Source organism: Ceratotherium simum, chromosome 5 (genome assembly GCF_057802395.1).
Source record: "Ceratotherium simum simum isolate JZ-2026a chromosome 5, ASM5780239v1, whole genome shotgun sequence".
In the NCBI taxonomy this organism is placed as follows: domain Eukaryota; kingdom Metazoa; phylum Chordata; class Mammalia; order Perissodactyla; family Rhinocerotidae; genus Ceratotherium; species Ceratotherium simum.
Window position 1 is genome coordinate 69,669,275 of NC_141904.1, and position 16,664 is coordinate 69,685,938.

Here is a 16,664-nt window from a genome sequence, read left to right on the forward strand (position 1 = left end):
ACCATATTGAATACATTCTTAAGTAATTATATGCCCATTCAAGTCACATGGATCCAATTAGGGATCACTGAGATACAGCGAGGCGAGGCCACCCACCCCTCCAGGTTAAAGATGGTTTTGGACACATGTCAGTGGCTCGTTCCTACCTTTCCCTTTTGGGAGTGTGGACTGAGAGCTGTCCGTTGGTAGAGGCATGTGGGTTCATTATTAAGGAGGTCTTGGAAGGTGCAGAGGAAGAGACACATGTTGTGGTCAGGTCCAAACTGCTATGATTGTTGCCTGTGGTTTCTTCTGCAGTATGAGCACTTGTCACTTCTTTCCAGAGCTGCTGCAGTTCTGTTGGAATCATGCCTGAAACAAACAAATTGGATAATTAAATCAATTAACAGTTAATTCCATCCTCTTCAAACAGTAATTAAATCAAAGAGTCAGTAAACAAAGCCTAGTGTTAGGGGGGTTTTTGTGTGCGCAGTTTCTTTTTCCCCCTCCCAACTCAGGCAAAGGCAGTAGTAACAACCCTGTCCTCCTTGAGTAAGCCGAGCTGAAGTGCCCTCATCACACATAAAAGACACCCGTGAAAAGGATTCAAAAGACAGCTACTTTGCAAAGACAGTATTGCCTCCATCCAAACTGTTGTTTCTAGATTTTTGAAGAAAAGCGGATAGATGTTATCGTATTTTTGGACACACAGAAGGGCTCAAAATACATTGGTTCAACTATACTATTATGACAACATGAACCACAAAATGAATAATTTTTGTGCTTAAGTCTTAAATGATGACAAATAGCTTTGTTATTAAATACAGTTTTTATTAATCACTTTTAGACATAAATTATGAATTCATATCGTCTTCCTGAAATGCTTTTCAACTTTTAACAGTCAAATTGATTATACTATGATTATTTCATTAACACACCTATCTTCCTCATTAATTTTGGTTTCTAGTACCACATGCTTAATTGATGGATGTGTCTACTGAAAAACTGTATAACTTTTTATACAAGTAACACTATTATTACTGTCATTTCTTAGATCAATGCTAATGAACCATTGCAGAATAAAGTGAAAACGTAAAATAAACTTGGGAGTAATAAAGTTCTCTTGTTTTTTAAGGGAGTCAAAATGGACACAGGTCTCAAGGAGTAAGTGTCAACCTGTATTTTCCCCCACAAAGAGTTACAATCAGTGTGTCAATCTCACTATTGTGGGCCTTGTAGCCTTTATTCTGGCAGCATGCCTCTACAGCCCAGGATCTCCAAATCCTACGTTCAGTGCACATTCTAGCGCATGCACGCAGAGAAGAAAAATATTCTAAATAGCAACTAACAACAACAAACACCACCAGCTACTTCTTTTGAAAAGCCACCTAAAGGAAATCACGAACCCTGCATACCATAAGGCAATTCCGCATTAGAACTGGACGTCTGGATCGCAGTTCATTGTTTCAATCAACTGTAACATAGCTATCCTAGAAAGCCTGCCATTTTCTGACTCTATAGCAGCAATCGAAACAGGCATGTTTCTTACCACACCTAAGGTATTGAATTAAAAAAGAAGGCTGTGTGCATTATATTCATTTGAAACACATAATAAAAAATGCCAAGGTCTAAATTTAATTTATTTTTGTCATTTAGAATACAATGGATAGATAATCATCTCAACGTGATCAGCCAAACATCTTTACTTTGCTAAACTGTTAAAGATTTTAATTATGCCAGCATTGGAGAGCACTGGTCTAATGAGGCGATGGACTCCAGAGAATCCGAGTGGTTAAGAACTGTGAAATGAGTCTGATAGGATTTTTTTATATTCACCGTGGATCGTTTGCATATCAAAGAGGACTAAATTATTGCACAGCAGACCAATAACCTTCCCCGCCTTTCTGAGAGGAGCGTTAACAAAAACAGTTGGTCTCTCCTAACGGTTCTCCACAAAAATGTTCAAATGCTCAAGTATTTGCAATTAATATATATTATAAAGGAGGCTTCAAATGATACATTAAGCGGTCAGATATTCTTAGAAAGCATCCTCGACAGCCAAGTCGGTTTTCTTCTTCCTTCATAAAAATCATATGCCAATTATATTTTGATGGATTTTGTCCCAAATGAGCATTTAGTTATTAGGCATATTCAATTATTACTTGCCCCCTGAAATTAAACCTCGAAGGCAAATTAAACAAAGGGAAAGGTCACTAGACAATCCCATGTCCGGTTTTGCTGCATCTCAGCTATTATTTTCAAACACCTCGTGAAGTGACATGTGGGATGTGTTTGTAGCTAACAGGCCTGCCACTGCTGTCTGCACACCAACAATTACCTGTGAATATGGCTGACCCTCGGACCGCTGTTTACTCAATTGAAACAATAGTGAATAGGCTTGTCTGTTGATGATAGCATATTGATATAAAGCCACACAAGTCAACACCTATTTTTATTTTCTAGGGAGTAAATACACATGAAAAGAACAAGCTGCCTATTTTTCAACTCAAACTAATTGATTTCTGGGTCAGTTGCATGGGAGGTGGGAAGATGGAAGAACACGGTTTCTAACAACTGTGTTAACACTTTCCCTCTGAGAAAAGCAGAACTTTGAAGCTGTTTTAAAAGTAGGCTGTTTATCCAGCAAATAAAGACAAAGACAAATGTCTTTTTACCCTTGTTACCCCTACAGAGTACGCTAACGTCACTCTACCCTCCTTTTATGCCAATAGGCTAGCAAATCAGTTTCATCATCCATAGGGAGAAATGGTAAATAAAATAGTAACTCATTGACAGACAATAGGCGTACTTCTGGGTCAAACTTCAATGTGATAATTACATTTAAGAACATTCTCATCAGACTTACAGTGAGGCAGTCAAATCGGTCTCCTGCATCAATCCTACACCTTGTTAGTGATGTTCAACTGTTATTTCAATGAATACTATCTACTGAAGGATGCTGCTATTTGACAGCCAAGATCTCATGATAGAAATCAGACAGATAAAAGGAAAGCTAGTCCCTCATCAGACTACATGGATATTAAATTTCCAGGAAGCATGCATTTCTTCCAAAATGGTAGATAGGACTAAAGGTACTAAATTAACGAATCCATAAACAGGTACATACTCAGGCAGGTAATTTTCTCCTATCTATAGTTTACATTTAAAAAATTAAGAGATCAGAATGATATTGAAAGTATGTTTCTATATGGAATTTCTGGTACTGGGGAGCATCGGGTGTTTAAGGAGACCAGGGTGAAAAACAGATCTACTAATTATGTAAATCAGAGAGAAGGACCTACAAGAACCTTAAAAACAACAAAAATATCCTGCCATTTCATAACATAACACCTTCAGGAAGAAAAGGCCTTCAAAGTATTAGTCTCTACCCATTCCCATTCTTTGCTATTTACGTACATGTTCAAGGTGACTTGACCTAGGCCGTGAGCAAGTATATAAGAGAATCTTGAGGACTGTACCACCAAGCGGGCATTACTAGCATTTTTAACACACAAGCCCTGTGCCTTGCTACATTTCTTTTTCCAGGACAACCGGCCCCTTCATTATAAAAGAAAATGCAGACATAGGTTTAAAAAATGTATGTTGTGGGGACAGTTGACAGATTACTGTTCGTGGAACTCAATTTCACAACCCCAGGTATCACTGGCTCAAAGACAAACAGAGTTGATCAACCTTTTTCTGTCCTTGTACATCCATACCCAGGTGACCATGTTCAAGCAAGCAGAAAGTTGATTTAAACCTCATAATGACATCAGTTTTAAGCCATCATCTCTCTGATAAAAAAAAAATTGTGTTGTAGTCCAACATGACTGAATTCTCAAGCCATTTTGGGCAAGCGGGTAGGGGAGACAAAACCAACCTCCTGATTCCACAAAAGATAGCAACGACACTTCACTGCAAGAACTTGACTCTGGAAATATTTATATTTATGCTTACGCATCTTGGGCACCCATAAAGGCACCCCTTAGATTTTAAATACACTACTTCCTAATGTTGCAGAGGCTAATAGTTATAGCAGACTGCTAAGCATATCAATCAATGCCACGACTACTGAATCACCTACCGGTGTCTCTGATATGTTACTGCAGAGATTACACTTCATGCATCACCACATTCATTTCTTTCACATTACACATGAGCTTGTCTTGTCACTGCCCAATTGCCCTCTTTTGGACAGCTTAACTGATGTACTATAACAATGAACCTTAGTGAGCAAACTTAATAGTATAGGAGCGGTGGGAAAAGATGCGAGAGGTTGAAGCCTCAGTCCAGTGGGTATGTCAGAACAGCCTGCAATGTTTCCAGCAATAAACCTGAAGGTGTAATTAATGCACGTTATAACATTTTGCAAGCACAAAAACGCATCAGCCGATGTGTCCTTTCTTCTCCCCCTGTACTGCTCAGTTACCAAATCTTCTATTCTGACAGCAATGGAGATGCTGATTATGTATCAAGCGGTTGAGCAGTAATGGCAGAAAGGGGAGGAGGGGCAAGAGGGAAGTTAGAGGAAAAAGCCTTGGTCTCAACATTAAACATAAACAAAAATGAAAAAAACCCAGAAAGGACAGAAATTGGGTGTGGTTGACTCAAGAGAAAAGATTCAAATGCAGACATGCCTCACTGGCTCCACTTGACACCAAAAGTTACTGAGCAAATGGCCATGCCTTATGCAGCATGAAGGGTGAAGGAGGTTCCCCATTATCAACCCTCTTCAGAAGGCAACTGAACCCAAGACACCAAGGCCTTAGCTACCAGCCTTTAACGCACATGTATACAGACGTCCAAACCTACGTCCGAAAGGACTGCGGCCCTTGAGGAGACTCCTGAAATCTGCTGTACCGTGTACGGGATGGGGAATTGTATTTCAAAACACAGCAGACACGTTCTTCTGTCCTTCCTTCTGGTTGTGAATAATCCATTTGCACTCACTTTGCACATGTGAAAGTCAGAGTTCTTTAAACCAAGAGGATGTCCTAAAAACAGCTAGACTACTCATTTGTTTCTGATGGTCAACACCCACTGGAATAACACGTCAGTCAATGGCTTTTCAAAAGAAATTTTTAAAGCCGTGAAATCTTGTTACTTTTCAAGGAACCCCCATTTTTGAAGAAGAGCTAGAGACGGAAATGCTACCTGTTCTGATGAGTGTAGAACTAACCTGCTCAAAAATCGACAGACAAAAACAAAAAAAAAGAAGGAAAAAAGGGAGAAAATGCAACAAAAAACAACTTTGGTTTTTATAACAGAAAGATTAATCTTAATCGTTTACAGAAAAATAAACCGGAATCTATCCCCAGATATTACAAAGTGGCATTTATAAAACATTATTAAGATTTAAGACAGAACAAGTTACATGATCTAAAATACAGCTTCAAATGACAAATAAAAGCCTTCAAGAAATTCATTTGTGATTCCAAACAGGAAACACTAGAAGATCTGATTAAAATGCTCAATAAGGCAAAGTGGTATTTCTTTCTCTTATTCTAAGAATGTGTAACAGTGGGATGATGCCTCCACCAAGCCTTCAGACCACCCCATGCCTTCATTTTGGCATCAACGAGCACTTCAACTTCTACAAAGGCCCATCATTACTACCCCATTCAGCTTTGTTTCTAAGTTTGTATACGCATGTGTTAGATGGACAATTTCCTTAAGGATGAGCTGGAATACACCACAAGACACCCCACCACCTCTGCCCCCAAGTCTTAGCAGAGTGATGCCTTCTGTATAATCAACACTTACCTTGAGCAAGGGGTTGGAGGGGAAGGGCAGGCTGCCCCGGCTGAATTGTTAGAAGGCCTTGGCGCTGCAAAGACAGGAGGTGCTGCTGCTGTAACTGCTGCATCTGTAAAAGCTGCTGTTGAAAAGCCAACTGCTGGGTAGCCACCTGCTGTTGCTGTAAGAAATCAGGAAGAAAAAAAATGAGATGGCCACTTCCCAAGGAAGGTTAAAAGTATGGACGTTTCAAAACACACTGGCATCGTCCAACACTAGGAACGGTCAACTCGAGTTTAGCGGAGGCCTCAGTGTGAAGACTGGCTTAAAAAGGATAGAACACACCACCTCTGAAGAGAAGTGAGGGGTGGACGTGTGTTAACCTTTCTGCTGCCTGCTCCCTTAGAAAAATAATTTGTCAATCAAGTCAGCTTTTCCTACCATTTGAAAGGCCTGAGTTGTTATGAAGATGCGAACCTCCAGACTTGGAAAACTGTAATTATTCCCAGTAGAAAGAAGACTGCTCCATTCTAGTCTGGAGGGATTTGAACCCTGAACCTTTGAGATGTGAAAGAACAAGTTGCCTTCCCCCCCGCCCCCGCACTGGGAGAAGCTTTTAACTACTCTGTTTATCACTTCTGACATAAATAAATGAGAAAAAATCAGACCTTTGAAGAAGAAAAACTTCATCTAATATTGTTAATTAGCCATGACAAACGATGAAATAACATTGTAAATCTTTCATAGAAACAGCCACTAGATTTTAATTACACACATTCATAATTTAGCAAACAACATCATACTCGACTGTGAGTGTTGAATGTGAAGGACACTTGAAGCTTCAGATGCCTGAACTTGGCTTTACTTTCAGAAACCCCCAGGTCTGCCTGTTTGTCTCGCTTTCCCACCCACTTTGTTCTTGAAAAGAAGGGGCTTTACGATATGATAAATATCTTTTTGTTGATTGGACAATGACAGGAGGAAAACTTTTGTTGTGTAAAACATCAATACATCATTCCTGTGTTTAGCAGGCCTTGCTCCAGCCAAAAAAATTAATGTAGATTTCCTCGGTAATTATCTGAGTGATAGAAAGATAATACAGCACAGTAGTACAATAAATAGAAGGAAATTATCTAATATCCTTAATCTGCTAGGAATCAAATCGAGGTGGAGGTCTTAGCCACATTATGGCTAACAATTATGAAAGGAAAATTAACCCTTCTTTGGAAAGGGTTCTTTCTAGCCAAAAAAAAGAAGATTCTTTAAGAAAAAAACAAGATCCGTTTTCCTAATTCTGAGTATTATTCAAAACATCAGAGAGACTTTCGCAACTAAAAGGACTACCCAACCCTTCCAGAGCTTTTAATAACTATACTTTACAAACAACTGCATTCACTTAACCTAACACCTGACCTTGATCTGATACAGCCATAAAATGGTACATATATAAAGACCTTCTGATGCAAAGTTCAAAGGAAGAGAAAAATGGTGGTTTCCTTTCAGTCTCCATGTAGTTTATTTTACAGTAAAAACCATCATTCTCATATTAGCAACCAATTTCAGACTTACTACCATGCCACTGAGAAAGTTAATTGAGTTTCACTCCGAAAAACAAATTCTATACCACTAACAACAAAAATTTAAATAAATTTAAATGAAAAGCCAGTGTTTTCATTTTAAGAACAGCATGCATAAAATGATCCAATTGTTTTCACCCCTTCCCAAGTTATCACATTAATGTAAAACCCAATGATAGTCATATTCATGTCAAAATGATTTTTTCCCTTCTTCAACAGATATTAATCCGCGACATTTAAAAAAAAAGGAGAGGGAAGAGAAAAAACAACATGGATACAATAAAAGACTGGGGAATTAGCTCTTCTTGGAGGAGAAAATAATGGGGAGTTTGGGGAGGGTGTTTCCTGTCTTACTGTAAATGAAATGTTTAAAAAATTTGTATTTAGATAAAATGACTGATGGCTTTTCTGTTGTCTCTGTGGCCATCCCTAGGAACAGCTCATGAAAGCTGTCCACGTTTGAAAAGCCAGGATATAACAGTATACAAGGCCCATTGTCCAAAGAAAGAATTTAAAAGCAACACTGGTTGCCAAACGGTGCTCCCCACCCAGTTACCAAACACAGGATACGAGCTCGTTTGTTTACTTCTCACAATTGAATGCATACAAAAAAGGTCTCCGTGCAGTCCCCTCAACAGGTCAGTAGTCAGTGTTAAAATGCTAAAATGCCCTGATAAACCTCGAATTTCGGATCCCCTCCCTAGAGCTGCAGTCAAAGGTCTGTTTTCCTTTCTCCAGCTCCTCCCTACTGCCTAACATAAACTGTCATAACTGCCCGGGACAAACGGCACTTTTAAAACAATCAACTTAGCCTACCTCACCCACACAGGATGAGATCTTTTTTTTGTAGCTTGACTTAAAATTAATTCTGCCTTCTATTTTCCACACCCGTGCTGTCAAATATTAACGAGCAATCACTTAGATAGCTGTATGGGGCTACAGAAGATCTACCTCCTAAGGAAGGTCTTAGGTCCAACGCAACGTGGAGCCTAACTTTCTCAAGGAAACATCTCGAGGCAACTTTAGAAAAAAGAGAGTCAAGGTACATTGTTCTGGCTAAGTATCTAGGGTCTTGCTGCAGAGGTAATCAAAAAAGGGAAAAAGAGGGGGGAGCTGACGATTCAAAATTACGAGCCACTAATGACTGGGGATTCAGTAAATTAATATACTTGTTCCATCTGTCAACATCCAAGTTCAAACCTTGTTAAAATCATAACCACCAGTCCACATCATGAAATTGCTACCATGTGACTCTATTTCATTGTAGCACAAAAGGACTACCACCTGCATGATAATTTCAGGCGCCTACCCCCTTACCTCAGGAAAATAAGGATCTCTTAATCACTGTTACAACAGCTCTGGCCACACGCACTGGCACCATGAACATATACTGGAATCTAAGGAGACCTGTCGGCAGGTCTGCCTACCCCTCAGCACGTTAAGGCAACATATCTCCTGTATCACTTTTGCCTTCGAAATAGATAACAAAGCTTGACCACAGCAAACCTAGTGTCCCGGAGATGCTCAAATGCTCCCACAGTGTCTCACCTTCTCCTCGTGCAGACACAAAGTATTCCCTTTTCTCCCTGCTCCCTTCCTAAACTCAGACACTGCCATCATCTTTGTGTGCCGAGACACCTCCCTCTCTGACAGCAGCAATTTGGGAGAGTTAACTTTTATCCTTCCTTCTGCTGTGTAACTTTTCCCTTCACATTTCTTTATCTGCCCTCTGAGCTCATCTGAACTTTCATGTTCTCCCAGCATGCAGACGTGCATTCCAAACTATGTCTAACAGACCAAATAAGAGGTTAATAAGAAGTGGCAACAGAAAGGAAAAACACAATCCCTGGTAACTGATAAGAATGACAGTGGCAGCCCTTTTTTGTTTGTCTTCAAATATAGAGTTAAAGATCTTTAAAAAACTAAATTTTGATGCCTTTGAAAAGAAAGAAGCACAAAATAACAACAGGGGGTTATTGCCTGCGAGCCACAGGGGAGAAACTCCATAATTCTTATTCTCCCTTTTGAAGGCTGTTAGAAATCTGATTCAAAAAAGCAACAGCAGAAGGGGAAACCTCTTGAGGCTGTAACCATTTCCTGTGATCATGCATAATGTGCTTCAAAAGTGGGTTTTTACCAATTCTGTTGATCAATTGCACCTCCTTCATATCCCTTCTTTTTTCTGCTGTGTTTACATCTGATGTGACTCAATGACAAGCACTGTCTGAGACTGTGAAACAGGCCTGTCATGTTGATTTATGGGCGCATCAAACCACAACTTGTCCAAACTGAAGCTCGCAGTTCATTAATTAGAGAGTTGTGACTTTGAAGTCAGCTTTCAGACTGTGGTTTTTAACATTTGGCTTAATTTATATGCTCTTGAATGTGGATCTCTAAGGAAAAAACTGAAATTCCCTTCTTGTCTTTGAACTTCTTTTGACCGCACAATAATCATTTCTTTGTCCAGAGTGATGCCTGCAATCCCAGAGTCATTAACGCGCATTGAACTGCCACTGATGAGTAAGCCCTACTGAATTAGAAAAACAGCCAGCAAAACAAAGCTGAGAGCCTTCTGCACAGTGATATCTCACAATTACATGCCTTCCCTCCCTGTGCCATTTCCATTTTAATTACTGTTAGTCCTTTAGATTTACATTTTAGACACTTTTTAATCTGTTCCCTTTTTTATTATAGCAGCACCGGGTAGCGCGCCACTGTACTTAAGGTTGTGTCAGCATTTTCATTAAAACACCTCCTCCCCTTCACCCTAAAACTGCCTCTGCTCTGCAGGGGTTTATATCCAGGCTGCTAAACAGGACTCCAGGGTGAAAACTTGGCAGAGCATGGAAAATGTACCCAATTTGTGTTGAGGGAGGAGCCGGCAAAGGGAGAATGTCTGGGTCATTCCCATCGTGGAGGATTAGTGCTGCCCAGCATCCACACTCACACGAGGGACAGGGATGTGGAGAGTCACCTGGTACGACTCCTTCCAAACTAAATGGAAGTGGCCGCCTGCTGGGGCCAGCAAAGAAGCCCTTAAATTGAACTGTGAGCTGTTTATCAAATTATACTTTGTGTCATTCGAAGGAGAACTTAAATGAAAAGAATTTCAGTTCACTGTAAAAACATGAGGAGGTACGTTACATGGGATAACTCTGGAATGGGTAGAAAGATGTCACGATAATGCACACATGCCCTTAGATATCCCCTCAATGGACTGAGCCTCACCCGCATGGAAGTGGTAAAGGTGAGAAGGAAACCCCCCTCGGGAAGGCCTTACCATTTATGGAGCCAGTACTGTCACCTGATTGGGTGGTGTGGCATATGCAATAACTAATGCTCTCACAAGGCATTGTGCACATAGAAGCTATTGCGATATGCTATTTTTTGCCAGGAAAACACAAATAACCCAAGCTGGAGTCCTCACTACCTTTAATTCACGCCTACATGCCTTTAGCAATTATGATACGCACAACTTGCAGGAAGAAGTGAAACAGAGATAGGGGTGTTTAATCTTGTTCTAACTTTTTTGTTTGTTTGTCCAACCTCACAAGAGATTATTCTTCCAAAGGAAAAGTCCATCATCACACACCCAAGCTCTCTGAGCTGGGAAAAAAAAACTCAACTCTGCGTCCAAGGAAAACTTTACCGAAAGCACTTCACTTCCCCCAGGTACATCTTGCCCTCAGTTGCACCAGTTTGCGAAAGTCGCCCTGAAGGTTCTGCCCACGATCCCCTTTCCCAGTGCTCACACAGGTACACCTGCAGTGGTGTTATAAAATATGTGGCGGTAAGCAAATGGGGCCCAGAAAAATCTAAGAGAAAACAGGACAATAACTCTCGGTCTGAAAGCTGAGAACCGATAAAGTCAGCTCAGTTGTGCAATCATTTAAAAGATGAATGACAGTTTAATAGCCACTAGATAGTCCTCTGGGATCTGTGGTTTGAAAGTAAAATATGTATTGTCGGTACCTCTTTAGGCTGTTTTCCAGCATGTTGTTGTTGTAAAAGTTGAAGCTGCAACTGTTCCTGTTGTTTTTTATAGAACTCTTGAAGCTGCTGCTACAAAGGAAAGAGAGGACGGTAAGTAACAGAGGGTAGCGCCAATCCACTGTCCCTCTCCGTGCCATACGCAAACTGTGATTTGAAAAATAGCATCCTTTTATCTGTAATGGCCTGACCTTTGGTTTGAAACTTGACAATAAATTTTAGCACACACTGACTATTCTTGGCATTGTTGTTTGAAAAGTCATCTCCAAAATGAACTGATGAAAAACATACCGTTTTCTACATAAACTAATTAAAATACGGCAAGGAATGACCTTTGATTGTACAACAAAGCTAAAATGCCCTTGCTGAGAGAGTCTGGTGAATCTCTATGGCAAAACATGCGCGTGCTTTCCAAAGGGCAGGGTTGGGCAATGTTGAGGATTGTCCAGTGTACGCATCAACAGCGTAGATAGCTTCCTCTGCATCCGGGCCCCACCACCTCACCCCAGCGACTCCTGTCACTATCCAGGACAGGAGTCTAAATCTATCTCATCTATAGAGTCTCATCTCTCCAGGTGAGGTGTCCATGAAGTCTAAATATTAGGTCTCCACGGACAATGGCAGCCAGAAGTTCATTTCAGCATCAGCATACATGAAAGAAGTAGAATCAACGCCGCACTGTACAATTAACCAACTCCAAAATGCTTCTTTATGTTTAAAAGGAAAATTCTGTAAGCTTCTGAGTTGACATGGGGACTTCAAGAGCTGTCACATTTAAACCTGCTCCCAACATGCTCCCCGTTTTGCTTTGATTCACACCATTTAGAAGCCTCTGGGCTTACCAAATAAAAGAGTGTAAAGCCACAGAAGCCTAAAACATCTTATTTCTACCAAGTCCAATTACAGCCCTAATCTCAGTCCATTGGGTACTCTCCAGGTTCAAACCAGAGTCGCTTTGGCAGGGTCCCTCTCTTTCAGGGATGCAAATACAATTGATTATTCTGGGACCAATCTGTGTCCTGTCCCACTCATCCTACTCGGCTTATTCTTCAACGGGAATAGGAGCTGCTCAGGTGAGGAGAGTTTTGAATGGAGTGACGGGCGCTGGGTTGTGTGGGACACTGGAGGAGGAGGAAGGACGATTACCTGTTGAAGCATGAGGGCCTGCTGCTGCTGGAGGAGAACCTGGAGCTGCTGAGGGCTCAGCACTTGTTGCTGGAGGATCTGCTGCATTTGCTGGGGAGTGATAACTTGAGGTGTCATCATAGCCACTGACACGGGAACCTAGAACGTTAATGAAGGATAAATAGGAAGCCAGGAAATCGCACACATGCAGCACTCAGCCTTCCAGGTTCAGCGGCAGACTGTCATCAGCCTGCTTCAAGAATTGACCAATTTCCCATGCACCATGTATTTATCCAGAGGGGATGCAGCAACAAATCCTACTTAATTTATTACGGAGTCTATTTTAAATAAAGAAAAATAAAAGAAAACTTTGTAGCACTGACAGGTGTTCCAGTCAGTCTAGCAAGCATACAAGGAGCAAAGCCTTAATAAATGCTATCTGGAGTTAGGTTAGATCACAATTTCTCATTAAGAATGACTCTTCACTCACAACGAGCTGTAGGAAGTTAACGCAAACTTGAATTCTGTTTTAGGGAAGAAGGCAAATGGGAACCAGTACCTTTGTGGCTGGAGCTAATATGATCCACTTCCTCTTGTGGACAGTGATTTTGAGAATAATCAATGAATGCTTAGTCTTGTGGATAACTGAACCTTGGACACACCTCCTGAACTTAAACACAGACCCTTCCTATGACGCCTTTTACCCTTCCTTATTCACCCAGCATACAGATGTCTCAATTCTTTCATATTATGTGTGATACCATTAAAAGCTGCTTTCCATGACATTTCAGTGACAAACAGCTACAGTGATGAACTTGATAGCATTTCATATTTGCAACTGTTAACACGTTTCTGCACGGGCATCTTTGCAAGGAACCTGCACACTGCATCTGAAAGGATGATGTCTTGTTCAGATAAAACACTGACATTAAAATGACAGGCTGTCTTGGCCAAGGTTACACAAATTGTATTCAAGCGGATACCTAATGACAATGCTATGAATTCTGCAAGCTTTCTAGAATGTAATTTAGCTATTCAAAATAATCACTGCACTTGTGTTTAATTTGCAGACTACATGAGAACCATTTTGTCAGTCCCCGTAATACAAGAAGACTATTTCGTGAAAAATCACCCCCCTCAAATAAAAAGATAAGGAAAGAAAAAAAAACAATGAAAGAAAAGACAAAACCTGCATGTCTTCTAACAGTAATATTTAAGGATCTTACTTTTCTTTGGTTTCTAATCAAACATGTGACAGCAAGAAGCTAGGAGCAGTAAAGGATATACTTTGTTAAAAAGGATCTGCTGTCATCTCATGTATTACAATAAAAGGTAATAACATGTTTTGCACTTTGCCTGTGTGCCACTTAAAAAAAAAAATCTGGCAGACAATAGCTGATCAGAAGATAAAAGAATTAAAAAATCTTTCAGGGGAGCAGTAAGCAAAAGGGAGAAATGCAGTATTAATTTTATGTAACATAATGTCTTAATATGCAGTTTATCTTGACTTTTTCACATGATTTGTCCTGTCATTTGCATAGCGAGCTCTCATTCCTAATTTCACAGTCATTATGCACTGATGTCCCGATTTCTCAGCACCACTAATTTTGATGAACTAAAAATGGTTCTTGAAGGTCAGATTCATGTACAGTGAACATCCTCCACTGTTGTGGGCACGTTTTGTGTGTGGGGATGTTTATGTGCAAGTTTCACATTGTTTGGAAAACACTAGCTAAGAACATTTGAAAAATTTCATTAACCCAACTCTGGAAGGTCATCAACGAATTTTTCCTATTGCAGTGGCCTCTTAAGTGTAGATGTAGATACACTGTAATTTAAAACAGATGGGCATGTCTGAATATTTTTATATGCAATAAGGGACAGATGTATATGAATGGATAAATTATCCTTTTAAAAAGATACTTCGCAGCATGAAATATCATCAATGATTAGAGCAGTGAACTTGCACTCAATCTAGGGCAAACACCAAAAAGACATTATCAAAATATCTAACCATCTACAAATTAATTCCAATTAGTCTACTTTGTTTTCATATAGAAGAAACTTTTTGAATTTTTCAATATGTATTGGGTGCCAATCACTATCTTTTGAGCTGCTAAGACCAACACATCACAATAGAAGTTTACTTTTCCTTGAGAGTTGCATCATCATACAGGGAGGTTTGATTAAGCAAACAAAAGAACCATGTTTAAGGTTTCTTTTTTCCTCTGCGTTTCTTGGATGCTGTACAATATAAATATTCTTGAGCCAAATTTCTGATGGTGATGAACAGGAAAACAGACAGGAATAGGGTGGTGTAAGATCTAAACTGGTGATGAACACAAAATTAACAGTGTTGTAACAGAAATCATCATAGAAACAATCTCTTGGTCATAATTTATAAAAGAATGCTGGAAAGCCTCTGCAAGAAGGGGGCACAAGAAAACTTCTGAAGGTGAAGGAAATGCCATCTATCTTGATTGGGGTGGTGGTCACACAGATTTATACAACCGCCAAAATTCTTCCAACTGTAAACTTAAAATGAGTGCATTTTACTGTATGTAAATTATACTTCAACAAAATAGACTGAAAAAGTTAAAAAAAAAAATGGACTGACACATTCGGTTAATTTTTAAACCTTACATACAGCAAATAGTTTTAAGTCTCCTTTTCTCATAGTCATTTATTCAATTTTTGTAGTCGTGTTACAGAAAAGTAAAATGAACCTGATTCTCCCCTTTTTTGCCTTTGGACACTTCGATGGAGGTGCTGATGAGTAATAAAATGCTTAAAGCAGCAGCCACAGCCAAAGGAGGGAAAGAAGCAAGAAGCCTGAGTAATTCTTCAGCCTGGTGATCGGTCGCTGAATAATCAGAAGTGGGCTATTATATCCTGATGCCCTTAACTGTGCTTTTACCATCCGAAACCACATTTTCACACCAGTTAGCTCTGAGCTTCCAAAGTGGGCTCAGGCTTAATTTATAAATGTAATAAAACTGAAATTTCCCCCAAGTTTCAGCTCCAACATGTCATGAAAATAGATTATGGAAAGGTTTAACAAACATATCCAAATGGACCAGAAACCATCATGGAGTAGAAAAGGAAAAAAAAAAAATCTGAGCACAGTTTAAGGCTTTAAATAGTTAAGAATTACAGCCTACATATCCACTCCCTTAACTCCCAACGTCCAAGTTTTCCATGTAGCTAGTCCCTACTAATACTAGGAATCAAAGGGCATGCAGTACCAGCGAGAGGCTATTATAGCCCACACTTTATTGCCCATTACTACTGAGGTCATTAGCGGCAAGAGTGACTGTGCCGGTCTTAACCTATTGATCACTGTAACTACTATCATTTAATCCTGTGTTGAATGTCTGGAAAGCAGCTAAAGGCACACAAGAGAGAGTGCTTTAGCATTGAGAAATATGGCCAAAGCTTAGAAATTACACTTTGATTCATAAAATCTAGCCAGTGGTTTAAATCAATAGTATTTAAAACAGTCATGTGAGTTTTTAACTACAGCGCTCTAATATTTATGGGCCCCTCTTTGGGAGTATTCAGTCAAAACTAAACTTTTTTCCCTTCGATTCTATGCTATCTACCTACCTTACCCTCGAGATAAAAACATTAATTTCTGACATTTTGTGTGCTACAGGGCTCATGCCTTAGCTGCAGAGTTCAAGCTAATTCTTGATTTCTCTCTCAAATGACAATTCAAATATAATGCAAAAAAAAAAATTATATCCCCGATACTGTAACTACCCTCACTGTTTGAGTATATAGAAATGAGTATGTTTTATGAGTTAACAATGAATCATAGAAGGCAATTTATGAAGAACTAGAATGATTCTGTCTAGCTGCCTTCAGGGATCAGAAATTCAAATTAAACTTCTGGCAGACATTTAAAGAATGCTAGCATACAAAACTGAATTTAAAAAAAAACAGTTAACACTCTTTCGTTGAGTTTCAAGAGGAAATCGTGAATTAAAAAAACACACACATCGCATGATACCCTGTTGACTGATACCCACTGGGTGTGGCCAATCCCAGGTGCACACAAACCCTCGGGAATGGCAGAAATACAGCTGCGCTTGGGCCATCGGAACGCTGCTAGTATGGGCCTGCTGCTACCTTAATACCAGCAACTGGGAAAATGTCGTTAGCGCTAACAAGTGCTGTTAAAAGCCCATACAGTGCTGTGTAAATTCTGCCTGATCCAGTTTTCTTTTACTTCAGAATGACTTTATACCATCTGAA

The 16,664-nt window shown here is 39.8% G+C and overlaps 1 protein-coding gene across 19 annotated transcripts in view; it reads right to left on the reverse strand.

Moving 5' to 3' along the window:
* FOXP1 (forkhead box P1) overlaps window positions 1-16,664 on the reverse strand; it is a 577,255-nt gene that overhangs the window by 81,629 nt on the left and 478,962 nt on the right. For 17 of the 19 annotated variants that reach the window (XM_087431333.1, XM_087431334.1, XM_087431327.1 and 14 more), the window contains 4 exons: window positions 12,429-12,566; window positions 11,265-11,354; window positions 5,743-5,896; window positions 147-351 (listed from right to left, as the gene is read on the reverse strand). In XM_087431333.1, the coding sequence (XP_087287459.1) occupies window positions 147-351; window positions 5,743-5,896; window positions 11,265-11,354; window positions 12,429-12,566 (587 nt within the window). The remainder of the gene's footprint in view (window positions 1-146; window positions 352-5,742; window positions 5,897-11,264; window positions 11,355-12,428; window positions 12,567-16,664) is intronic. The other 2 variants (XM_014793749.2, XM_087431326.1) reach the window with 1 other exon arrangement.